The following is a 26,457-nucleotide window of genomic DNA, read 5'->3' as shown; positions in this document are numbered from 1 at the left end:
ATCCTATTCTGCTTCAGTAACAAGGCGATTTGGTGTTTCTTTCTTAATCTTTTAATATAAGAAGATTTAAGGACATCAATTAATGAATTCCCTTGGCTTTTTTTCCTTCTCATCAAGCACCACCTGTTCATCATTAAAACAGGCATAAATTATGATCTAATGATGGTGTGATGGTTGGGGCTGAGGAAGGAGGCAAGTTTTGATAGATGGTTAGGGTCATTGATTTAGCCATCTCTTAGAATCTAGTCATGACACAGCTCACCTACATGGTGTGTTGGTGGGTACTGAGTAGCAGCCCTTCATCCCATAGATGATATTCTGTGCCTGCAGTTGATCTATGAACTAAAGGTTGGCTCTGCTATGAACTGGAGATGAGATATAGGCAATATGAGGAATGGCATGCAAAAAAATGTTATAGGGAACATTGATGTCATGTGATGGGGATGTAAGGATAGATATATTGTGGAAATCTGAAATGAATATGGACCTGAGGAATTCATATTTCAGTGATATAAAAATTGTTTCTGTATAATGTCTTTTCTGAACTATTTGATTGTAGTGTACAGTGCTCGCTTCATCATTAGTTTATATCATCCTATTCCATCCTCATGCTTCTCTGAATATACTGGGACTACAAGTTCCTGAATTCTCAGTCAACATAGGCAGAGTATGAAATTTTGGAAGACTTGGATGTGATATCAGATTGGGAAAAGCCACACCCATTAATTCCCACTACAAAACATCAGTTTCACAATAGGGGATTTATTAATTTTAATTTAGTTAAAAATTGCAAATCAAAGTTGCAATCCTCCAGGATGAAATATCAACCAGAACCCAATGAGACTTACCTTTCAACTGTAGGACTGCAATATCTGAGCACAGTAGCATTTATTCCATGGTGATTTTTACCTAGGTTTGTACTGCTGGTGTGTGATAAAGAGATAGGACATGAGAAATAAGATGCTAGAATGAATTAATGAGAGTAATATACCAAATCCAACAGCTAATTTCACAGAGATAATGGAATGATTTATGTGATTTAGACAATAACCATCTTACAATATACCATGTTCTGATAATATGCACTTTTATTTATATCCAGAAATACAAATGTCAGAATCAAAATACAAATATAAATATTAGACTAGATGCACAGCCCCACCTTTTAACACAAAATTGGATGTGTATGTATCACCTAGGTGGAGCTGCTGGAGACACTAGTGTAAGAAACAAAAGATGCTTCGTTGTGACTGGGAGTGACTGGGTTTTTCCATGGAAAACCCTGTGGGTACTACTGAAATGACTACCTAAGCTAGAATGGCATATTGGCATACTAGTGCTACCTGTATTAATCAAGGCACATTGGGCACAGAATTTAGTTCTCATTTTACTAGAACATCACAAACAGCATTGTTAACGAAGATGAGAAATATAACGTTGAAAGGGAATGAGCTAATTTCCCCCCTTGTCGTCTCACTGGCAGTCCAAATCAAAACAGTTATAAAATAAAGCATAACGTAAGCAGCATAATACCGGTCACTGAGGTTTGCTTTCTGATTAGATTGCTTAACTTAGTACTGTTGCAATACCTTTTGTATTATGGTAAAGACTTTGCAATGAATATCAAGTATAAAAAAATTAGGAATTTGATTCTGTAAATTTATTTATTTATTAAATTTGTATGCCACCCATCTCAGCTATAGATAAATTCTCTAACCAAGAATATTTTAAGTATGTCATTTGGTCATGTCTTAAAAATATATTTTGACCGCAAGTTTATGCTTATTGAACATGCTTTGGCTTTTAGTCTATTTAAAAGTATAGTTATATCATTAATTTATGTGGAGGATATATAAATATGTTCTTCACTGCCTTAATTCTGGTAAATAAATTAAACTAAATAAAATAAAATAAATTAAACAGTATTTAAGAGAAAAGTAACAGAAAACTTTAAATCTGGTTTGTAGATGTACCAGATATATTGTGATTCCTATTATCTCCAGTTACAATGCTGGTTTGAAATGAGGGGAGTTTTAAGCCAACATATCTGAAAAATCCTACATTAGAGAAGCTGATCCATCTTTTTTCAGTTAGCCATCTACAGAGAAATAGAACTGTATCACCAATTCTACACGAAACCTTTACTAAATGCTCAATGATCCATACTGAAACAAAAGAAAGGAGCTGTCTTTCTGGATTTAAGCGAGGTAATCTAGTTCAATATTTTGCTACAAACAGGCTCCAGTCCAACCTAGAAATTTATGTAAATGTTTAGATGCACATGATGATGGTTATTCCATATTCTATATTAATGATGTCTCTGAAATGTGGACCTCTGAGAATCCAATCTGGGTCAGTCATCGTGATCAGAGGTTTAATTTTCTGAACTTTTGGACTTGTGCTGGAGCCCATCTTCAGGGAACATTCTAGTGAAACAGAAGTTCCCTGAGAATGGGTTCTAGCACAAATCTGAAAGCTGGAAAGATCTTGTCCCATTGTCTGACCTAGATTGGATCCTGGGACACATATATTTGCCACCATTCATGTGGATGTCTCATTTCATTGTTAGATGTACATAGAAAGATATTCTAGCATCCCTTGGCAATTCATCTGATTTATCTTTGGTATTATCAAGTTTAGTAGTATAGGTGACTAAGGAGAAGAATTAGTTATACATGGATGCAACTTTATTCATTTTAATATTGTCCCTAACAATTTAAAAACCTTTCTCCATAGTATCTGGGGAAAGGAAGGAAGGTAGGTTGATCCAACTCATCTTTCCTAGTCTGGATACATTCTATGTGTTTGGAATTCAACTCCCAGATTTCTAGGTAATTGTCTTGACAACTAGAGACTCCTGAACATTGAAACTCGCAGATTCAGCTTGGGCCCTTTGTGAATAATCAGAAAAATCCTCCAGGACTTACAAGAATTATTATTATATAGCACAAGATAAACAAAGTTTTTTTCAGGAAAAACTTTCAGATAGTAGTGTTACATATGTTACTGAAGTTTTGTTTTGTTTTTAACAACTGTAACTTTTAAAAAATATAGCTTGATTCTATTAGGCTCTATGGGAAGAGCATTTCTGATATGATTAGGTAAAGAAGTCACAGCATGGAAAATGACATCTTATTAGCACTGAAATCGAATGCTAGCACTGTTGATTGCCTTCAGCTCCTCCTTTGGCACAATGTGCCATAAGGTCAATTAGGAGATTACATCAATGCTAGAGTAAGGCATAAGGAAAGCCTCCCTCTTTTGTGATGGATGCACAATGCAGAGACTTGGAGACTGTAATAGAAAGGAACTGGGCTTCAATTCTGCCAAAAAGCATGTTTCAAGATATAATTTACTTGCTTGTAATGTGTTTAGTATACTTGCCTAGCCACACATTTGTTTTAGCCATGGAATTTGTTCCATATGCAAATATTGTAGTAAGTTATTTAATTCACTTAAAAAAATTATTTGGAAATTCTTTGGAACTTTTTGCAAAACTTGTGAATTTGAAAAAGGATTTGGCTTTGACAGTTTGTTTTTGCTTTTTTTTAATTTTGCATCTATAAATAGTCTGAAATAAAAACAAAACAAAACTCAACTCTTTAACTCAGATGTAACATAAAGAAAGCCTATGTAAAGTAAGAGTAAAGCATTTAAGCTTTTGGGACATTGCTATAGCACCATTTAATTAGTGTAATTTCCTTAGTAGTTCATTACAATTAAAGGGGCAACTGTATTTTTACTCTAGAAAGTTATGAGTTCCAGTCAGACTCCTAAATCTACAGGATATTGTGTAGTGCCATTAATGTTTAATACTCTTTATGAATTAACCTGATTTTTAAAAATTTACTGGTGCGGGGAGAGGGCATTAGATTAAGACCTAAGGTCAGGATAATTGAACAGGTGAATCTAGTAAAGCTGTGAGTACTTCCACAAGGCAGTAAGTGCTCAACAAATGCTCAATTTGAGAATATGACTATAGACATCTTATTTGAAAATTCACAGTGGATCAGACTTGTACATCTACAGACTAAGTAGATTCTTTCCTTTTTGTGTTTAACTGTGGGGGACCAGCTTGTTCATTTGGAACATATGGTATATAAAAAGAGTAAATGAATAAACAAACATTAACAGAGAAACAAACAGAGGCTACCAATATTACTTGTAAAGCATTAATTGCATATAAAGACAACTTCCTTAATTCCAGTCTGAATGACAGACACAATGCTGGCTGGGATGATGGGGAATATGCTTCAGTTCATTTCAGAGTTATCAGATTGGAGAAGGATGAAGTAGGTTAAGATCATTTACTTACAAGATACTCAACAGCTGTAGATAAGGAAAGAAAAAAAAAGCCTGATACAAAAAAAAATAATTGGATCCTTAACTTGCACCAATAATCAACATCTGTGCTGTATGAATGCAGCATTCTGGATTATGTTAATTGGCAGAGAAAAAAATGAACCCTTCGATGTCAAGTTTAATGTGCAGAATTTATTAAATTCATGACAATAATCACATTAACTCTGTTAAATTTGGTTTTTGTTCTGAGGTCCTCCACTTTTTCTGACCACCTTTTGGACTATGGCCTCTGGTATACCACTTCAATGGCAAGTGTGATCAAGAAAGATTCTCCACGCCTTTTTTTAGAGAAAGGTAGTCCAATCATGGCATCATCTTCCTGTTCATTGGGGGCCAACACCAAGCTTTAAAAGCTTTCAGACCAGCTGAAGACCTGTCAGTGTTAACTACTCTTGCCATGGGGTTTTCATTCCTGCTATCCTTTATTATGGTTTTAAGCTGTAATAATATATTTTTATCTTGATACCATGAGATTGCTTATTAATGATGAAAATTAGATAATGCTTTATGTTTGATTATGTACCATCAACTCAGTATTGATTCCTAGTGACCACATAGACAAATTTCTAAATAAATAGCATTAATAATAAAAAGGGATCCTCCACATTGTGTGTGTGTGTGTGTGTGTGTGTGTGTGAAATACAAAAGTAATAAAATCTAAAGCCATTACTATATAAGGAGCCTTTATAAATTAATTGAAAAGTTTCATAATTTGTTTCCATCTGCTCAGTTGCGGCTGGTTGAACCCCTCAAGGAAAAGTGTTTCGTAAGACAATAAAAATATACAATACTGCCTTTCAGTTGCATTTTTGTGAAATAATAGCACTTAGCTCACAGATCACTGTCCTAAAACTTGCCTCTTAGATGCTAAAAAAGAATAATTCATGTTGGCAATTGAAGACCACAAAAAATGTTCATGGAATAGCAAGCTGCTTCTAAAAATAAAGGACAGGGAAACAGGTTGAGCATAGTAATTCAAAAGATAAGCCAAGAAATCAGTAGCAAACTAGTCTTAGATTCAGTTAGATTATAAATATTTTTAGTTGGAAAGAAAGTTAGTATAGGAACTTTTTTGTAGTAATCCAGGGTAGAGGTTAGGGTATTATAATATCCCTCATTAAGTTTTTAATTTAAACAGGAAAATTGAAATAATGGAATGTGTTAATTATACAATAATAGGGCTACCAGATCTGGACTGCAATCACTTGGATGTCCACTGGACATCAGAGTGATGCAGAAAACCCAAGCTTTTTACTACCACCTAATGGTTCCCTGTTTTTTTGGTTCAGATCTAACAGTATTCTTGGGAAGTATTTTTATTTATTTATTATTCATATTTATAGACCGCCCCCTCTCCCGAAAGGGACTCGGGAGTAGGGAGAATAGAACTTTGATTCTGCTGAAGAAAAAGAGTTGATTGCTCTGCAAATAGAAATCACTTGCAATGCAACCAATGGGATTGAAATATAGATTCCATCCATGAGTTAATCAGAAAATGAGGAATGTCAAGTCTGAAAATGAGGAACATCACTAACTGTATATGGCTACACATTTTGATTGGCACTGCTCAACAAATGACAACTGCACTCATATGGCCCCTGAAAGATAGTAAAGAGTGAATTTGTTACTTTTCAACACTCCTTGGGGGAAAAAAAACTATTTTCAAAGTATTTTGAATCCCAAAATGTCTGATTAGCTTCTGAATTATGTGCAACTTGTCTGTAATTGATTTTAGAAATCAAGAAAGAAAATCTTTATATCATTCACACTAACCAAGACATATACAAAATAGTTTGGCTAATTTAATATGATTGCTTTGATTCCAGAGGCTGGGAGGGAGGGCGCTAAGATTGTGAGCACAACTTTATTTTCTGTTTGATTTTATCAAATGTCTTGTTTAGATGATATACAATAGAAAGTGAGACAAATATACAAATTCTATCCTATGAAATATGTGTTCTGGTTATATATGTTATAAAATTGCACATAAAGTATGCCATTTTTTCTACAGTGTGACAATTCTCAGCAATTATTCTACCTAGGTATCCTCTTTCCAGTTAATTTAAACAAATTAGATTTGCAGTATCCTAAAAAGAAAGTCCAATCCTGATACCAACAAGCAGTAAACTCAATTTAACTTCACTAGCTGAGAGTTTACAGGATCCCTTGCCAGAAAATTACTCTCATATTTACATAGGCCATCAGTTTAATACTGTAGTTCTTTGTTTTCGTAACAGTGCCTTGTGTGAGTTTTACTATATATTATTTTAATTAAACAAATCTTTCTGGAAAAAATGCACTTTGGTTATTGAAGTTTTATAAAAATTGAGAGGAAATGAACTGGAAAAAAATATGATATCTATATTTAAGTTGAAAGATTTCAACATCTGCTAATAAATTATCTGTTAATGTTTTTTCATCTAAAATAAACAAGTGTAGTTTTGGAAAGCTTTTGGTAAAATTTAGTACATTTTTAAAATCCAGCAATCTTACTAAATTAGCATTCACAGTTCTGAAGCATTACCTACTAAAACTGGATTTAGAATATGTAATAGACAGTAGAAGCAATTTTTTTAGATCAAATCATTGGTCTAGCTAAATGCCGTGTTTTAATAACAGCAGATCTCTGTGTGGTTCAGATAGATCTTTTCAGCTGTATCTGAAAATGCCCAGAATTGAAACTTATACCCTCTTTGTAAAAAGCACATTTTACTACCAAACAATAATACTTTCCTTTTCCTTTGATATTAAAATTCATTTCTTCGAACAAATAAGTTCTTAATACTGAGTTCCAAGAGAAAATGAGACAATATAGAACAAAATGAAGTGTGCACGGTACTTAAATATTTGGAGCAAGTAAAATGAGTCCTCAGGTCGTCAGTGAAAAAAAAGGCATTAGATGGTGTCAGAGTTACACTTTTAAAAATACTGTTATGCTTAGAGTTTGAGAAGAGACAGGGAGAGAGTTTGAGAAGAGGCAGGGAGAGCAAACTTGTTTTTAACAGTAGCTATACTGTTTGCAGTATAAATACAAATAAATAAATAAATAAATAAATAATCAAATCAATAAATAACCATTGAGACATTTACATTAGCCTTCTAGAATTGGGCTTGTCTATAATGAATATTTTACAACAGAAGAATGTATTATTTTCAGGAATTTAATATCTGAAATGTGTTCCAAAAGTACAAAATACATTTCCAGTTTAAAATCTCCTAGTTAAAAAAAATAGTCCTAGTGATTCTGCATCACTACATTTTTTAACTGAACTCCCAATATCTCATCTTCTTGCCAAGAAAAATCCTGTCTGCAACCTTAAGGCTCCTATAGATCTGGTAAGAAGAAAAACCACTGTTGTGCCAATCCAAAGATCACTTACCAGGCGAGGATACTAACAACAAGCAGTTCCGCAGTCATTTAAATGGAAGAATCCAGTTCACAAGTCAAATGGTGCAACAATAGGATGTGCAATTTAACCTACACAGAACAGTGATTGAGGCACATGGATTTTAATTAGCACAGATACAGTAGATCTTATTCAGGCTGGAACTAGAGGGCTTTTTCACCCTGAAAATATCAGTGAAAACAAATAGTAAAGTATGGAAGAAATTAACCTATAGCTTGGAATGAATCATACCTTTCCACTACTATTACATAGAAAGTCATCTTATACAGTACCAAAAACAAAGTAAGCATTACAAGAGTATTATTCCAGAAATCAATTAGTTTCTTGAAGTATTTGCCCAATATGTGGAATGTTAAACTCTGTGTTTAAAAAAAGAAAAAAAAACACCAACAATTTTATGAAAAACAAACGTAAAGATTTTTTTTTGAAATCATGCCTTTTCATCTCAGAAGAAGACCAGAGAGAACATCCTGAAACCTGTGAAGTGAATGAGAGAGAGAGAGAGAGAGAGAGAGAGAGAGAGAGAGAGACTTTTCCTTGAACTTAGATGCTCCTCAAAACCAAGTTGTGGAGAACTTGTACCAATACAAATTTGCTTCCAGAACAAGTTTAAAAGACAGAAGTAACGTAAGAACGACTATTCGAAACATCCCTATCTTGCTTATCTGTACGCTACATAGTTAACTGTAACCCAAAGAAAACAGCAATTTCTCCATTGTATGAGAACAATTAAGATAAACATTGTTACATGATCGTGTCAGATGTAGTTAGCAAAAAAAAACCTCAAATAAGTGACTTTTTTTCCTTCTTTTAGACAAAACAATAAATAAAAACTGCTTTTTCTTGAATGAGAAAAAGTAAGGTGATCTTTCAGGCTTTCCAATGAAACCATTCGGGATCTGTCTTTCCACATATTCCCCATCCCAAAGAAGTAAGAAAAACACAGTTTTCTTCACTGTTTCTAGAGATAGAGGTATCCAACCCAGTAGACCAGGTTAAAAAGCAGGAACGACGTGGGAAAAAAGACTCTGGAATAAGAGTCAAGTTCTAAGATGTCTATGTGTATCCGCCCTTTCCTCCAGGAACCTGATTTGCATTCTTCGTAACAGCAGAAAAAACTCTGGCAGTCTTTCCCATCCAGACACTCATAGATACAATTGTCTTCAAATTCTTGCCAGTACATGGCATTGTTCAGTGCGATGACTGTAGACGGAGGTCTCATGTCTAACACAGAGTAATTCTGCAGAAGAAAAAAAAAGACACAAAGAGGCTGTACCATGGCAACGATAGAAGTCTTGAAGTTTCCTAAAATAGGCAATCCAAAGAAACCATGTTGCCCAGCTTTCCTTTGACACTTTATATGTCAATATAAATATGTCACAAAGCAGTGGCGAGTGGAAGTAGGTGTTGGCAGGTGCAGTATCCAACACAATTTTTTTCTGGATGGCACTCAGATGTAAAAGGGCTTTCCCTACTTGCATACCACTATCGAAGAGACATAAAATCTATTTTCTGCCATGTCTCCATGATATTTTCTTCACCTTGGTTTCAGTGTACAGGTGAGACAGATGCATGCCAGATTTTCTGTGCTGGTATTAAGGATATATTTCGCCTCTTCATCTACCTCCATGCATGGGGAACCTCAAAGTTCGGAAAACCAGCAAATACCACCTCTGGTTGGCTCCACCCTCCTGCCCCCATTGTTCCCTGTTCTATATTCCCTTGTTTTTTAGCTCAGCTGATTTACATGGCAGAGTGGATTGCTGTGCCTCAGCTGAGCTAAAACACAGCTCAGCTCACCAGCGCTGACATCAAGGGCGGTCTTTGAGTGCTGTGCACGCGTGCAAGGCACACTCTCATAGAAACGGTAGGAAAAGATCTGGAATCCCACCACTGCATACATTTCCTTTATTGACATCAAGCAGTGATTGGAAACAGACACGGAACAGGGGTGGGCAAAGTCTGAAACAAATATTGTGTTGGAGTAATGTTTTGAACTTAACAGTGGGGGGGGGGGGAAACCCAAAGGCAATTTTGTTGATTTCCCATGTGAAATGGTAAGGAGAACATACAGATTTAAGATGCACTATGATGGCATGCTTCTGTAAGACTGAGTAATAATAATAGTTTAAAATTACAATGGTATTTAATATATGATGTTTACAAATAAAATATCTAAGTTTTAAAATATTCATACTCACCATCATGTGACCAAAGCTGACATCAGGCAGCTCAAATAAATAAAAAAGTAAAGTATAAGAACACAAGTTATAAAACAATACATTTTTAAAATATTTTAATTATTAAGGAGATTATAAAAGATTCCATAACAGCACAATTTTATCTGTATCTACTTTGAATAATTCCATTCATTCAGAAAGTTTACTATTGAGTAAACATGAATAGAGTTGCCTTAACTTATCCCATTTATTTCTGATAAGTGTCCATTTTATACAACAAGATCCAAGACAACATATGTGCTTAACCTTTTCATGGATATCATGGGGAAATGCTTAATTTAAATTGCAATCTTCAACTAAGCAGAGCAAGCCATATGATTCACCTGCAGCAGCAATTACCACAAGGGAAAAGGTGGTTCCCCCCAATCTTTCTGTAACCCTAACCCCAATACTAGTCCTAATCCTAACCCTTAAATTGATTTCAAGTAGAAGTGAATTTTCAAATACTGATTTCTTGTTTACAGAACATAAATGAATATATTCTCTGAGATTTAAAACAAAGAAACTATTTTTTCTTTCTTTTTTCCCTGAGATAACAGGGAAGTGATTATGGGAGAATATTGATTGCAGAAAATATGACTTCAGCAACAGAGTGGTCAATGCCTGGAAGGCACTACCTGACTCTTATTACATCTTCAAATGCCCAAAACTTCAACCTTAAACTGTCTACTGTTGACCTCGCCCTATTCCTAAGAGGTCTGTAAGGGGCGGGCATAAGCACACCATCGTGCCTACCATCCCTGTCCTACTGTCCCCATTTATTTGTACCCATTTCATTCTTACTCATGTTTATTCTTATACCTATTATCTTGTAAATGATTGACAAATCAAATCAAATGAAAACAAAAAATAAATCCTACTAGTTCAAACAAAGAAACAAGGTTTGTATTATAGGTTCTAGTTAGCTGAAAAACCATCACATTTTGCAGTATTGTATTATGGGGCTTTAATAACCTGGTCATTTCTATTTGTATGACCATCATTAAGTGTCTGCTAAACATTATTTGGAGTTAGATGTGAGGAATCTCGCAGTCATGTTTTATAGAGGTGGAAAGGTTGCAGCGAGCAGGAAAATAATAGAAATGCACCAGGATATACGTTTATGAGCAAAACCAGGAATTTGTTGCTTTTCTACTTTTAAAATATTTTCTTTGTTTTAAAACTATATTAACATTGATATATCCCATGGAATATTATATGGCAAAAACAAAAGGGCAGTTATCATTGGTTATTCAATAGAACAAACCTAAAAGATCAGGAATATATTAAAAGAGTTAATCGGGAATTGAGATTTTTCTTCAAAAAAAAAAAAAACTGGCCAGGAGACACATCTGGAACAGATGTTATGATTGGTATAAGACAAGGTGACAAGACTGGAACAAACTGTATATATTGTGATTGGGCAGAAGGATAGACAATGTACTAAGTAGGCTAATAGTTAATGGTTGAGACTAGTTGCATATAATGTGAACGTATGGTCACTTTGACTTCACAGTACTGCATTGTTTTAAATGTAAAAATAATACAAATATATTCAAAAAAAACCCATTGATTGATTATATGGCATCAACTCCTTGTTGTGTCTCGTGGTCAATGTTAGTTTTTTTTACAGATTAAAGTTTTGCAAGAAACTAACTTCAAAATAATGCAATTGTTTCTAGCAGTTGGGCTTTAGTTTGAATGAAATCATTGTAGAATTTAAATGCAAGGTTGTCAGTAGAAGCATGACTGAACTGAACAGTTACTACCTTAAGACCTTGTTACTCTGATGATCCACTGTCATTATTATAATTTATGAATTTGTTATAATTATTTCAATATTTCATAAGGCATGGTCATTTTACATTAGATATACAGATCCCCGAATTCCTGTATAGTACACTAAAATACTAGAGGTATTTATCAATCTATCATATTTATACAGCTGCACATTTCATGAATATCACTTTCTGTTGGCTTAAAATGAAATAGAATAAAATAAATGTGATGAAATTCTATGCATTTCTAGTACAAAGCACATTTACAATGTACTCCTCTTATTAGACAGCATTAGCCAAAGTGTTTGTTTAAGGTCTAAATCCAATTAATTACTAATCTCTGTGATAACGTAGAAGAATTGTGCTGCATTTTCAATAGGATTTTATCTTACCGACTTTTTCTTTTTTTTACAGTGTGGCTTCCTGCAACTTGAGTAGTAGTTCAGGGTTGCATACTCCATCAAAGCGGCAAAGACAAATAAGAAGCATATGGTCACAAAAAGGTCCATTGCAGTGACATAGGAAACACGCGGTAAGGAATTTCTTGCAATGGTGCTCAGCGTTGTCATGGTTAATACTGTGGTGATACCTGGACAACAGAACATAATTTTCTTGTAATATTTCCAGAAATGTAGCTATCGTCAATTTTTAGAACAAAACCTTACTTTATTAGAGCCCGAGTTTCTTTAGACTGTAACATGGATTCCTTAAGGAATTAGATCTTTTGGAATTTCTGTTCTCTTGGATAATGAGCGTTTTTGCATTATATTGTCTTTCATATTTTATATTCTTCAACTATTATGAAGATCTTTAAATGTTATCAAATCCCATTATAGCACCTTTCATAAGATCACACTTGATATAGAAAAAAATATTCATAAATCACCACCCAATTTCATATTTGATTTTAAAAGACATCATTTGAACTTTAAACTGCTGTATAAGCTCCCTTTAGAAAGGGAACAATATTATTGGTAAGCTCACAAGAAGAGAGATGCTTCAATAATATAGACAGAAATCACCCTCCAATTTGCAATCCCATCCATGCCAAAAGAGTTAGTTATATCATTGCACCTTAATCGAAACGGATGGATTCAACAACAACAACAACACCCTCATTGAACTGATTGTTGCAATTGTTTTTTTAAAAATGGAAATGACTGAGTGGAGAAAAATCTGGAAAGAAAAAATGGACATATAGAATATAGTATACAAGTAGTCTTCTATTTTTGATCACAATTGAGCCCAACATTTCCATTGCTAAGCAAGACAGTTGTCAAATGAATTGGGTCTCTTTTTATGACCTTTTTTTGCCATACCTGTTAAGGGTTAGGTGGATTATGTGGCTGTTAAGTGAATCTGGCTTCCTTCATTGACTTTGCTTGTCAGAAGCTAGCTGGGAAAGTCTCAAATTGTGACTCCCAGACACTGCAACTTCACAAATTCACGCCGGTTACTAAGAGCCCAAATTTTGATCACGGGACCATGAAATGCTGCAATGGTCATAAGTGTGAATAAGGGTCCTAAGTCACTTTTTCCAGTGCAGTTGTAACTTTGAATGATCACTAAACAAATGGTTGTAAGTTGAGGACTACCCTGGAGTGGGTTCCGGCAGTCACTACTGCCGGTACGCTCACTGGCGTTCTGCGTGTGCTTGATGCGCGCTGTGCATACGTGTGCAATGCAATAAAAATTGCTCTGAGCGTGTGCAGAAACAAAAAACAAGATGGCGGTGCCTATGGTGCCGCCTGGAGAACTGGTTCGGGGGCGTGGCAGGCCTGGGTTGCTGCCAGTTCCAACGACAACAGGCTGCCAAACCACTACCGGTTTGGCTGATCCGTGCTGAACCGTAGGAACCTACCACTGAGACTACCTGTACTTTTCTGTGGCTGAACTCTTAACATCTGAAAAACATATCAAGAAAGCAACTGAAAGAAAATATTTTATTGAAAGCTTCAGGAACTGCAGTATGTACTTCAATAAATTATTTGACATCTCTGTTCTCTGCTCATTATTTTTTTCCCCTGTGCATTCTTTATTACACCATACCCCGTATTACAAATGAAGAGTTTGCTAAAGCAGATGAAATATTTAATTCATATAGTTGGAGTACGTTCCCAGCATTTTTAAAATGAATATCATGAGATGCATTAAATTTTACAGCAATGGATCATAACTGAATTAAGAGTGAAATCCAGAACTTTTGGGGGGGGGGCAGTAAATTTCCCTATTCATTCTGGTTAAATAACATTAATTAACTTTCACAAGTAATTCACTAAGTAACATTAAGGTTATTTTCACCAACAAGCTAAATTGCAGACAAATATCACTTGAAATATATTTGGAATCAGGCATTATTTTACTATTTCTGTTGCAGTGGTGGGTTCCTGCCGGATCGCACCAGATCGCGCACGCTCCCTTTCGGCGCTAAACCTGGATCGCGCGCTCCCTTTCGGCGCTAAACCCGGATCGCGCGCTCCCTTTCAGCGCTAAACCCGGAAGTACGGTCTTGCCCCGCCCCTGGCGACGCGATGACGCTTGCCTGCGCTCCACCAGCTCGGCTGGGAACGGAGACGTTTCTCTGCTCAGCAATGTCTTCAGTGGAGTGGTGGCAGCCTGGCAGGCTGAGCCTGCGTCCCTTTCAGGCGCTCCGCTCCGCTGAGGAAACGTCTAAAATAGATGGCAATTGTCTCTTTGAAGAAATTAGAAGACTGAATGTATATTTAAATTCTGAAAAATTAATACAATGGGAAAATCAACATGTTGAAATTGATAAAAGATGCGTGGATATTTTCAGCCATTTCAAAAATGAACATATTCCATGTGAACATTTATTTATACTTGTTCAATTTACGTTGTGCTGCCCTGGAATTAATGCAGCAGTTGAAAGAGTTTTTTTCAATTGCCAATGATTTTTCGACAAGTGAGAAATCGAGATTGAATGTTGATACTCTAGCTGCAGCACTTGCTGTAAAATTCAATATGAAGGATATTTCTTGTTCAGATATTTCCAATATATTGTTAGAAGATAATACATTGACAAAAAATATTAATTCAATGGAAAAGTACTCATTTAAATAATAATTAACAGGCATGTAAGCATAATCACAATATAAAATGTTGCAAATGTTTTTATTATGCATATATCATATTTTAGTGTATTATTGTTGCAATGAATAAAATATTTCTTTTATTTACGATATATTTTTTCCAATTTATTTGTCCTCCTTTTCATTGTAAAAAAGTTGGTCAACTTAGCATTTTGGACAATAGAATGTGTTTTGTCCTCCTTTTCATTGTAAAAAAGTTGGTCACCTTAATGTATAGCAAGTTAGAGTAATCTAATCCAAAGATGCTAAGGGTCTGGATGGCTGCCTTCAGTGTATTGCGCTCCAGGTATAATTGCAACTGACACAGAAGGTGTAACTAGGCAAAAGCTTTCCTTGCCATGGTATTTAACTACACTTTGAGCAGGAACCAGGAGTCCAGGACTCCCAGATTGCAAGTCTGCTCATTTGACTTCTTTCCCATGCAACCATTATGTGGATCCACATCACTGGCAACCTTGCATCAGTTAATGGTTGGTGGGTCCAAACCCAACCTGGTAGAAAGTAGATAGAATTTGAAAATAACACAAAGATTTGCCTGAAACTAGGCACAGGGTTGTGAGAAATTTCATATAAGAAGATTTTGCTCAGCTCTTGAGAACATTGCTTTCACGGCAATGTATATCTTATGTTTGTAAGCTTACACCTGAAATATATAAAATCATAAGGAGGAAATTGCTTCTCCATAGTGGCATATTGTGAAGACTTTCCCATTTCTCTGAATCAGCCAGAGGAGGGCCATGTTTAGCTCATGCAGAGAACTCTGAATCTCAAACAAGTTTTTTATTTTTTTTATTGGAAATAAGTCAATGACCTCCAATTTAGTTTCACTCAGTGAGAGCCTTTAAGTTTTGAAACAGTAGGTGAGAGCTTTGAAGAGTATTACTGAGTAGGAAGTGCGGGAAGAAGATAGTTTCAATTCAGTGATCTGCTGTGAAGCAACATATGCACATTTGCAGTACACATATTGTTTCTTCACTTTTCCTTTATAAAATGCCTTGCCTTCTCTTAGGAGATTGTGAGATTGTCAAAGGAAGCTTACATATGATGAAAACACATTGGGTCTGGCTCATATTAGTGGGTAAGAAGCTTTGCTTCAATGGAAAAAAGCTATAAGTAGTAAAATTACAGAAAAAGAGCATTAGCTAGCAGGAAGCAAATATTTGGAACATCAGGTAGCCACTTACTCCAGTTACCACCATCTTGTCATGCAATGCATGGAAGGTAATGTTGCAGATTTATTTAACTACTAATACATTTGAAAACTACTAAGTTTCATGACTATCCTATACAGTTCATGCCCTGTTGACCAAAGCATTAGATGCCAAACATGGAAATTCAAGGCAGATGAAGATGAATGTGTTCATAGCTGTCAAGAAACAAATTGTTTAAGAATATTGCTACTCAAAAGAGTCACAACAAGAATCAAATTATTTAGGGGGTGGAAGAAGGGTCACAGATATTCTTATTGCATGCCCCAGTAGGCCACATTTTTCTATATTGAAAAATAGTTTCTACTTAATGGAAAATACAATATATAAGCATCCCTTTCTGTCTAGATATATTCAGATAAGTGTTTATTGAGAATTAATAACTCCTTGTGTAAAAGAAGCTGTTTGATAACCTGATCTCTAATAAAACTCTCTCTTCACTTTCTTAGAATACTTCCATAACAGAAAGAAAACTGAAAACATAAATATTCTTTATTAGTCCACAAAATTCTGATCAATAGGGTCAGGGATATTTTTTTTTACATTTCACATATTATAAGTTAGGTATGCCAGGAACTAGGATCACAGTAGGAAGTTTCCAGTGAGCTTGGACAAGCCAAATGTGTTTTAGAAGTACCAAAACTTTTAAAGGGTTAGGGTCCCACAAGAGTCGGGGAAAACACTATATAATGATTATGAGATGCTGACTGCTAGAGAAAAGGATTGAGATCAGAATTAGGTTAGGATTCTTAAAAACAAGAAAAGGAGTAGAAAAAAACTGACTGGCTGTCTAGCTAAATTATTGATGAACAATGGTGTTCATACCCTTTATAAGAACCTATGTATTTAACCTAATATTATGATTGTACAAATCATATATATTTAAAAACACTGTTTTTTCCCCACCCCCATAATCTTCTGTTCAGCATCCAACCTGAAGTAAAGTTGTGATGGACACATGTTTTCAAGCAAAAACAAAGAGACCACAGCTTTCCAACCTTTTGAAAAAGCAATTTTGGGACAATCATGACATGGATGACTGAGAATCTCCATAGACATTTCATGCCAAATTTGGGGAGATGGGGCTAAGGAGAAGTTTAGCACATATCACTTTGGACACTGTAGAGTGATCAACAACAGTGGAAGGAAAGCTAAGAAGATGCAAAAACTGAGAGATTAATAGTAGAACGCCAGGAAAATGATATGAGAATTAATCTTTCAAATACTTCTCCAACCAGGGGCTGGAAACCATGAATAGGGAATTCTTGCAAAATATAAACATTTGTTAGCATGATTATCAAGTGAAATAAAACAATTATTCATTGGAAATACATTAGAAAAGATTCTCAGAAGGCTGAGGAATGAATAAAAAATGTTAACCCCAGTTATCTTACCTAGGGCTGTTCTTGCTGGTGTAGCATCTTTTTTAATCCAAAATGATACCCAGGATAGGACAACCGTTAATATACAGGGAATGTATGTTTGAATAGTGAAGTATCCCATTCTTCTACTTAACTCGAAGTATATAGTCATGACTATATAATCACCTGCAATAATAAAAAATTGATATCATTGGAAATGTAATTAAAGCAAATAAATAATATTCCCACAACCATCTGCAGTGTTAACCCTGAGTGTCAGCATTGCCTGATTACAGAACCCTTTATATCTCTGATGGCAAGATCAATAGGCTGGAGGACCAAGTGTTTTCAAATTCATAGACATTTTGATATAGTTTTCTTGGCAACAACACAGAACTGGTTCAGCAATCCTGAGATTTCCCAAAGCACTGTTAAACAGGTCTGCCCTGCTGAGCTTTGTTAAGAATTTTCAGATTCATTCTCAATGGACTATATGGTGGAAGTAGTTTACTTCTCTATACTGCTGAAAAATAAGAAAAACTTACCAAGTCTACTCTGTGCTATGGTGGTACAGAGAAAATAGCACACATGGAGGACAGTGGTGTAATTGATGGGTAGCACAAAGACAACTACTGTCTTCGTATGAAATGCACCAGGGATTATGGTGTTTGTACAGATACAGCTGTCTAATGGATGGATCAATTGATCAATCCATCAATTCAGAGCTTTGAAATTTGTAACAGTCCCAATGGGATGTACATAAAATGCAAGTTCTGGATTCATAAAAATAAATATTGGCTCTTGCCCTCTGAAGCATCTTATCCCCAGAGGTGAGATCGGCTCTCATCCTCCTGATGTTTTGAAATAGCCTCCAGACCTGGCTCTGCCAAATGGCTTGGGGACCCAATGGGGGAGCTTCATACTGGAGTGGTTAATGAATTAAATCCTAATCCCATCTCCCGACACCGTGTGTGTCCAGCCTCCACTTTTCCCATCTGGTTTTGATGGTTTGTAATTGTTAATGACCTTATCTACTGCTTGCCATAACTGTTGATTTTAATGTCTTTTCTGATTTAATATTTTATGCTGTAAGCCGCCCAGAATCATTGGATATGAGATGGGAGGCAAATAAATTTCCTAAATAAATAAATAAACATAACCAAAACTGTGGGGAGAGGGGGAGAAGATAGATTATATAAGAATTTCAAACAGTCTTTTAAATTAAAGACATAGAGTTAACAAAGTGTAGGAGGCTAATCCAAGGGATAGAGTTGAGAATGAGCATCAAGGGTGGGAAATTTGATATTCCTTGCAACATTTAGTACAGTTACTCTATGTAGTAAGTAGTCTCTTGTATTATGAGTACAGTATGAATTATAAGGGTTATATCATAGTCAATTTGTGCAGAATGAATCTATGTCACTCATAGCTAGTCTGAGTTAAAAATCATTCTAGTTGTGTCAGAAAACTTCCTACTTGAAAGATATATTAGCTGTGTAGAGAAGTTCATGCTTAGTATGGTTGTTTCATCCTTGTACATCTTAGTTGATATCAAAGTTAGCAAAATAGGGAATGTGAAAAAGAAAAATGTTTCATTTATGAATTAGGTAGCTAATTATAAATCAATTGATTATGGAAGCAGATTTAAATATCAATACTTAAATATCAGCTTTAGTTGTGCTCCTTTGGCAGGTCAATTCCAGGCATTTACTGGGTTATAAAGTTGCTTATATACCATTTAATACTGAATTTAGAACTTGCTCTGTGACAGAGATCTCTCTGGTGGAGTAGTTCCTTCTGTGGTAGCATAAATGAATATGATAATTCTCTTTCATCTTTCAAGAAGATTTTCTTCAGAATTATCTCTGGAGTCTGTGAAAAGTTTTATGTAGAAGTGTATAACAGCTTCCTCTTTATATGAAAAATGTCTTGCAATATTTCCTGGTGGTGGTGGTGGTGGTGGTGGTAGTGGTAGTGGTGGTGGTAGTAGTAGTAGTAGTAGTAGTAGAGTGTTTCCCTGAAAACATGACAAAGTCTTGCTCTTGGCCTTATTTTCGGGGAGGTCTTATTATTTTTAAGGTACAGGAGGCAGCGAGCATGGTCATCTCATGGCTGCTTCTGTGTTGCATTGCTGCGCGTCAGCTGGATGCTTTTCAATCAAAGTACTGCTCAGCTGCAGGAGTAAATGGAGGTAGGTAAGGAGTGGGGCACAAGGCACAACCAGAGGAAATGGTGGAAACCAGCTGCCCATGCGTTTAAATATTTTTGGGGAGGGCTTATTTTCAGGGGAGGACTTATGTGCTCAACAGCCCAATTGGGCTTATTATCCAGAGATGTCTTATTTTCAGGAAAACAGAGTAGTAGTAGTAATAGTAGTAATAATAGTAGTAGTAGAAGTTCTTTTAATATTTACATAAAATATCTAGGTCAGTAGTGCTCTCCTAATATTTTGGACTTCAAAGCATCCAACGTTTTGGCTAAAAGCAGGGAATTATAGACATTAATGTTTAAAACTGAAAGTTTTCTCCATTCATATAATTGAGTAAATCTCTAGTCTTTATGAATCATTGTGCCCATTAAAAATCCAATTAGCTACAGAGGCAGAGCCATAGATTAAATATGGATAGAGTTCTGAGTATTGTTTCATCAGCAGTAGTTGATTCACCAATTGTGCTTGTTAGTGGAGGAAAAGTGACTTTAGCAATTACCACTGTATTTTATCTGGATGTGACTCATAAAACAGCCTCAAAACTTGAATTGGTTCAAAACAATTATCTGCTCATCCCTGCTGACAATACTATTCTTAGTGGAAAGTATGTCTACTATGAAAAAGCTACAATTTCAATGAGGTTTTTTTTTCAAATTACATTGCACACAGGACTCAAAACCTTAGAGAAATATGACTTCTGTTTCTGAATTTGTAGACTAGAGTTGAGACTTGAATTGCACTGATGATATTACCTAGTTTGGGTAATGAAACGTCTGGAAGAAAACAACCAAGTTTTGAGAGCACCAAGGACCCCTCATTTCAACCCTGAAACTTGAATTGTTTGAATTTTCAATTATTTTATTCATCGTGTGAACCACTGTGGGAATTTTTATGGAGGAACAAGGATTGATAATAGGAAAACAAAGTGGTTACTGCTATTGTATTGATTATTTTGGAATTATCCCATAAGAAGAAGCATAATAAAGAATTACAGTTAAGGATATAATTTCATCGCCAGCGAGTAGATGGATTGATTTGAAGATTAAGTCCTGAAGTAGCAATTGCATTCAAGGCTATATTCTTTATTCCTCTCATTTCATGTTACAAGTATATTCTGTTCAGCCTTTATCTACATAAGTGCTTTTTTCAATCTGTTTGTTCAAGAGGATGCAATTTTCATACCCATGTTTTCTTGGGACTGTTTCCCATTTAGCTGCAATTCAAACTGACAAAAAACTTCATTATGGCTCTAGCAACAACCAAGAAAAAAACTAATCAAAGGAAAAACTTTTTTGGGTGGGTGTGGGGACGGGACCCAACTTCTCTTGCCAAGCCAACTGTTTCATCATGAACCAACATTGCTGAGAATTATCCCCAAATTTAGTCTTACTACATTTGTTTCATTTCTAAAACTGCCAGGTATGTAAACTTTCTTTTGTGACTGTCTATGCTGTGAAATTTACTCAACAGTGTTTCACTTAAATACATATTGAAAGATACAATTTTTAATGCAAAGGTAAACAGAATGCAGAACACAATTTAGAAGCAGATTTTTGGTTGAGATGCAATAGTTTGGGGAATATATATAGCTTTTGCCTTTCCTCCCTTCCTTGATCCAAAATAAGATTTTCCACTGAAACAGGGCTACTGAAATGAAGATCAACAAAGGTAGACCTTTGTGTTACCTCAATCAATTCAGGCACTGCAAATAAAATGTCCAGGCTCAACATATTCCCAAAAGCCTTGTTGGTTGATTGTACTCGCTCATTTTATGCAGTTGGTTTAAAAGAAAAATAGTACTAAGTTCTATTTTTTACAAAATGTCTTCTTGCTTATTTTATGCATTTTGTTGATTGAGATTCTTAAAGTACATTTACAACAGTTCATTTAGTGACTGTTCAAAGTTACAATAGCACTGAAAAAAGTGACTTATGGCCATTTTTCACACTTAGAGCCATTGTGATATCCCCATGGTCACATGATCAAAATTCAGATGCTTGGCACCTGATCCATATTTATGATGATTGCAGTGTCTCAGGGACACGAGATCCCTTTTTGTGACCTTCTGACAAGTAAAATCAATGGTGAAGCCAAATTCACTTAACAACCAAGTTAGTAATTTAACATCTGCAGTGATTCACTTAACAACTGTGGCAAGAAAGGTCATAAAATGGGGCAAAATTCACTTAACAAATGTTTTGCTTAGCAATATAAATTTTGAACTCAACTGTAGTCGTAAGTCAGGGACTACTTGTAGAACAAAGTAATCAAAATACTAAAAATATTCAGTAGAAAGAACAGTCACATGGCACTAAACAGTAAAACAATTTAGATATGAATTTCCCTCTTCCCCCATCTCTTTCAATGTGTTTGAATTTTCTCCAGGAATTAAATTGCCTTACATCCAAATATTTCATGGTCAATTATTGGTTACTTGGATTATATACCTTTTAAGGACCTGGAAAAAAAGAAACAAATGATTTTGGGGCGTAAACCAAGAGGGCTTTGGGAAAATTTAGAGGGTTGCTGCATATATGAAAGTTTAAATTTTAAAGCAGCTAAAGCCAGTCCCAATCTGCACTCAGGCCATTACCCCACCACATCAATTCAATAGCTTTACCTCTGGCCTACCTGCTTCTTCCTTCTTCCAGGGATGGATTCTTTGCTTCATTTGGCCCTCTCTCTTTTGCTTATTTCTGCACTTCTCCCAACAACAAACAGCCTTCAACCCATTCCCCATCTTTTTGGATAAGGGGATGCCTTTCTAACCTTAAGGATATGTTGTTCTTGCTTTCACAAAATGGCTACCAGGGTGGTCCTTCCCAATCACAACATTGCTGAATACTGGATGTGGACAGTTACAGAACTCCCATCTGCCAAATGAAAAAGTAATGGTGATATTCCTGTCATTCATTTAATCCTTTCCTACTTACTTTTTCCCCTTCCTTCACAAGGAAGCTGGCAAGATTTTCTAGAACAACGCCCTGTTTAGTTTTCTACCATTTTCTATCATTTCAATTTTCTAAGAATGTCTGCCTACAAAAGCCCTGTGAGTTCAGTGACCTTGTTAGATATAAAGATGTTTTATTTTGTTTGGCTCTTATACACACAGCATGTCAGTCCCCTATTTTTTTAAAATTAAAAGAACGTGGGGCAAAGGAAGCCATCAGCTCACAGATGATTAGATGCATGACACAACTCTCTGCAAGGCTGAAGGAGGCCTCATGGAATCATATATTCAAGGCTACCAAGTTGAAATGATCAAAGGACTTTCATTTTTTGGGGTGGTGGTGGTGGATTAAGCAGGCCCGTTAGGCACATGGAAGTCCCATTTTACCTTTCAATGTGTGCGAGAAAAACCTATTCCTTCTTTTTACTCTTACTGACAATCCCAGAATAGGAATCCCAGAGAATGATGAAGTATGTATTGCAACACCAAGACATGAACTTTATGACTACTATACTTCTGTTTAACATCAAGATGCAAATCCAAAAGACCATGGTTTATATCACATCATATTGTGGTGTCGAATTGGCTAGTGTGAACTCTAACAAACAACCCTTCCCCCACCCAGTCTTGATAGTCATTTCAGATTGAGCGTTTTCCCTTTGGTTCAGCAGTGACATTTTGTCCATTTCCTTTGTTAATTGTACAAAGGAACACAATTAGAAACTCTCTCCTCTTTCGAACTCCTTTGATAAGGTAATTCATACAGAAGAAAGAAATAAAATTCAGAAAGATTTTGATAGGAAAAATGGTTTATACGTTTTAATTAAGTTTGTTAGTTTTAAAAGGTTTGACCAGACCAGAGTCTTGATTTTTTGACTATCCCATAGACTAACATGGTTCTTCTCTTACAATGGAAAGTCAGGTTATCTTACCTTCAAAAGGCATCTGATCCCCAGTCCTGACTGATCTTCAAGAAGCATTTACTAGTTGGCCTTATCTACCTGGCTATCCTCCCCTGTTTCTGACACTCAGCAAGAAAACACATTTTGCTTTAGTATAGCATGTGGTAAAAAGATGAAACTGCATTCTAGATGTGCAGCGAAGTGGTTGTGGGTATCTGACATTTTGCTCCTCGCCTGTTATCAAATGGTGAATGTTGGATGATGCCAGAAAATACCACAGTTCCTTTCAAACAGGTGGAATTGATCCCTTTTACCCTACTTCAGGTACTGTTTATTTCAATATCCTGAACATATAGGGATAAAAAACCTTAAACTGCCGCATTAAAAATAACTGGTGGGGAGTCAGTAATAAACTGGATTTCTGCTTCCAGAAGAATGAATGAAGAAGTGATGATGGCCTCTTTTGTATTTGTGGTTGAAGTAAATTCTTGTGGTTTTCATAATAACTTCAATTTCTGATTACAGATTAATAGACCACTATAAATATAGCAGTGGGAATGAATGAACCAAAATGGATTTGCAACAATTTAGGTAAAAGCATTTATGCTGATGGGACTGTAAATTGAAGGAAGTATTTATAATGACTATAAAAAGGCTTGCATTTCCTCACAGGACAGTATTAAGATGTTGTCATTGTTAAAGCATTTGATGTTATTTTTAGAACCACTGTATCCCTTGGGTGATAGAGTAGAACAATCTCCCCCCTGACATTTAGAAATGTGGTTTTACTTTTAACTCAACGATGTTTAGATGACATGAGTCAGTATAGAGTAATTTGCATTAGAGGCACTCACTCTTCCTGAGGCACTAATCTTTCATTTCTCTTCAGCAGATTGTAGCATTTTCACCGGCTCAAGGAAAATGTCAATGTTTTCTTGAATGACACTGTCTAAAGTTGGAAAAGCTGCTGCCTGATATTTAGTACATAATCAATTTCATTTCATCTTTTAAGTTGAAAGGAAATGCTAGCTTAGGAATGGGCACTCTCAAATGTCTTTAAAGGTCCTCATTGTTCTTTCTCTTCTATATTTGAACTCCTTGAAATATTTATTCACTAGTAATGAAGACATAGTCCAAAATGAAAGCCCCTTCAGATAGTAAAAGTACCATATTGTGCAGAAGAGGTGAGCAGCCTGGCATAGAATCTTGCACTCAACATCTATCACAGATCAGAGGTTTTCACTAAGAACTACTTTTTCGGCAATCAATACCTTCTCACCCATATGAATATTTTGAAAAATGTAAAGAAGTTTTTACAGTTGAAAAAAATTTCTAATTCTAAAAAACAACAACCTGGTATTCGCTACAAGAAGTTACATTTCTTTTTTGCATGGTGTTTTTGTATTTCCTAACCAATGGCTTTTAAAAGTCAGTGAGAAATGGAACAAAAATCCGAGTAATTTATTTTTTAATCAAGTGACAGGCCTTAGCAATTTTGACTGATCCCAAAGCTAAGGAGGGTTAAACTTGGTGTGTATTTGTCTGGGAGATCACCAAGATATTTCAGTAGTGCAGGCTGACTGGCAAGGGACAAATAACAACATGGACATTCCCCACCCCTGCAAATTACTAGAAATCAAACTCAGTTCAAGGGGACTTTACTTTTTTTTCCAAAAATGTACTTTTATAATGTAAAATATTTCTTAACTCAGTGCTTTAGCTCAATGAATTCATTCATAAATCTCAAAATATATATAGGAAAAAAAAACATTGGACCAGAAATATTAAAAGTGAAGTCTTAAACAAGATGGATTGGCTCTCATCTATACATCTTTATTATCAGATGCTATTTCTATGTTCTGGGGAGATCAAAGGACTCTTCACTACTAATAAAGGCCATGAGGAATTGGAGAAATGGAGGCCATGAAGTCTTCGTGGTAATGCAGCAATGATAGCTGTCTGTCACTCACAATCCCTTTTTTGGTGAATCCTGCCTAAAGTCCAACAGCTATCACTGCCTGCCCTGAAGCCCCAATGATTCCAGTCTTCAAAGTGAGAAGATTATTTTCCTTATTCCTTTTTAGCTGTTCCAAAGATTTTTTGCTTGCTAAACCTTTCTAAAATTGCCTTTAATATGGCACAAACAGAATCTTAATTCTGCTTTCAATGATCTCTTTATTTCTTTATTAAACAAACTCATATGGTTGCACGATTTACTAGCTCCATTTACCAGAAGGAACTCTAGATGGTGAACAAAATAAAAACACGAACACTAAAATGACCATCTTGCAAATAAATGCTTTTAAAGGTTATAATTCTTTAGGGAAGGATTGTTACAGTGAAATTTTATAAAAAACATATTTTAGGCATTATATCCTACACAACATGAATTGCATCCTTTTTTTTTCTTTTTGCTGTTCAAGTATCCACTCCTAATATAGACTCTACTGAATGTTAGTAAAGTAATACGCAAAGCAAGTCAGGGCACTTACTTCATTCAATCTCTCTAGTGCGGAAGGGATATAGTACTACAGTTTATTTATTTAGTGTATGGCAAGTAGTATGGAAATAAATGTAGACAAATAACTATGGACAGAAAATAAGTAATGTGTGCAACAAACCACAGTGAAGTTGTCTGACACAAGCACATAACTAATAGCATTTTCTGTGGTTGCTCATGCAAAAAGCTACTGTATATTGGCAAACATTAAAGTGCCATTAATCAATGTTCAGAAGAATCCTATTACCCAAAGTGACATGTTTGGGTTGATTATGCTGGGAGTTATAATCTAACAGATACGGAAAGGCATACACAGTCCCGTATGTGTTAAGAACTTTGGAAAGAAGAGTATGGAAAAACTAAATGGATCACCAATAGCAATAATGATCCATGCTAACACCGAGACTTTTACTTCACAGTTTGTGCAAAGTCAATGCCCTGAAATCAGCCA

General features: G+C 35.5%; 1 protein-coding gene across 1 annotated transcript in view; it reads right to left on the bottom strand.

The window, feature by feature from the left end:
• Window positions 1-7,305: 7,305 nt before the first annotated feature.
• The window catches only part of GABRG3 (gamma-aminobutyric acid type A receptor subunit gamma3), a 441,769-nt gene continuing 422,617 nt past the window's right edge, over window positions 7,306-26,457 (bottom strand). The window contains exons 7-10 of the mRNA XM_081947663.1: window positions 17,479-17,631; window positions 12,159-12,355; window positions 9,971-10,000; window positions 7,306-9,009 (exon numbers count right to left, since the gene is read on the bottom strand). Coding sequence (XP_081803789.1) covers window positions 8,731-9,009; window positions 9,971-10,000; window positions 12,159-12,355; window positions 17,479-17,631 — 659 coding nt within the window. The 3' untranslated portion in view covers window positions 7,306-8,730. The remainder of the gene's footprint in view (window positions 9,010-9,970; window positions 10,001-12,158; window positions 12,356-17,478; window positions 17,632-26,457) is intronic.

The sequence above is a fragment of the Natrix helvetica genome (genome assembly GCF_964273705.1).
Source record: "Natrix helvetica genome assembly, chromosome: 3".
Lineage (NCBI taxonomy): Eukaryota > Metazoa > Chordata > Lepidosauria > Squamata > Natricidae > Natrix > Natrix helvetica.
The sequence above is the reverse complement of the archived record's forward strand: the minus strand, read 5'-3'. Positions and strand labels throughout refer to the sequence as shown.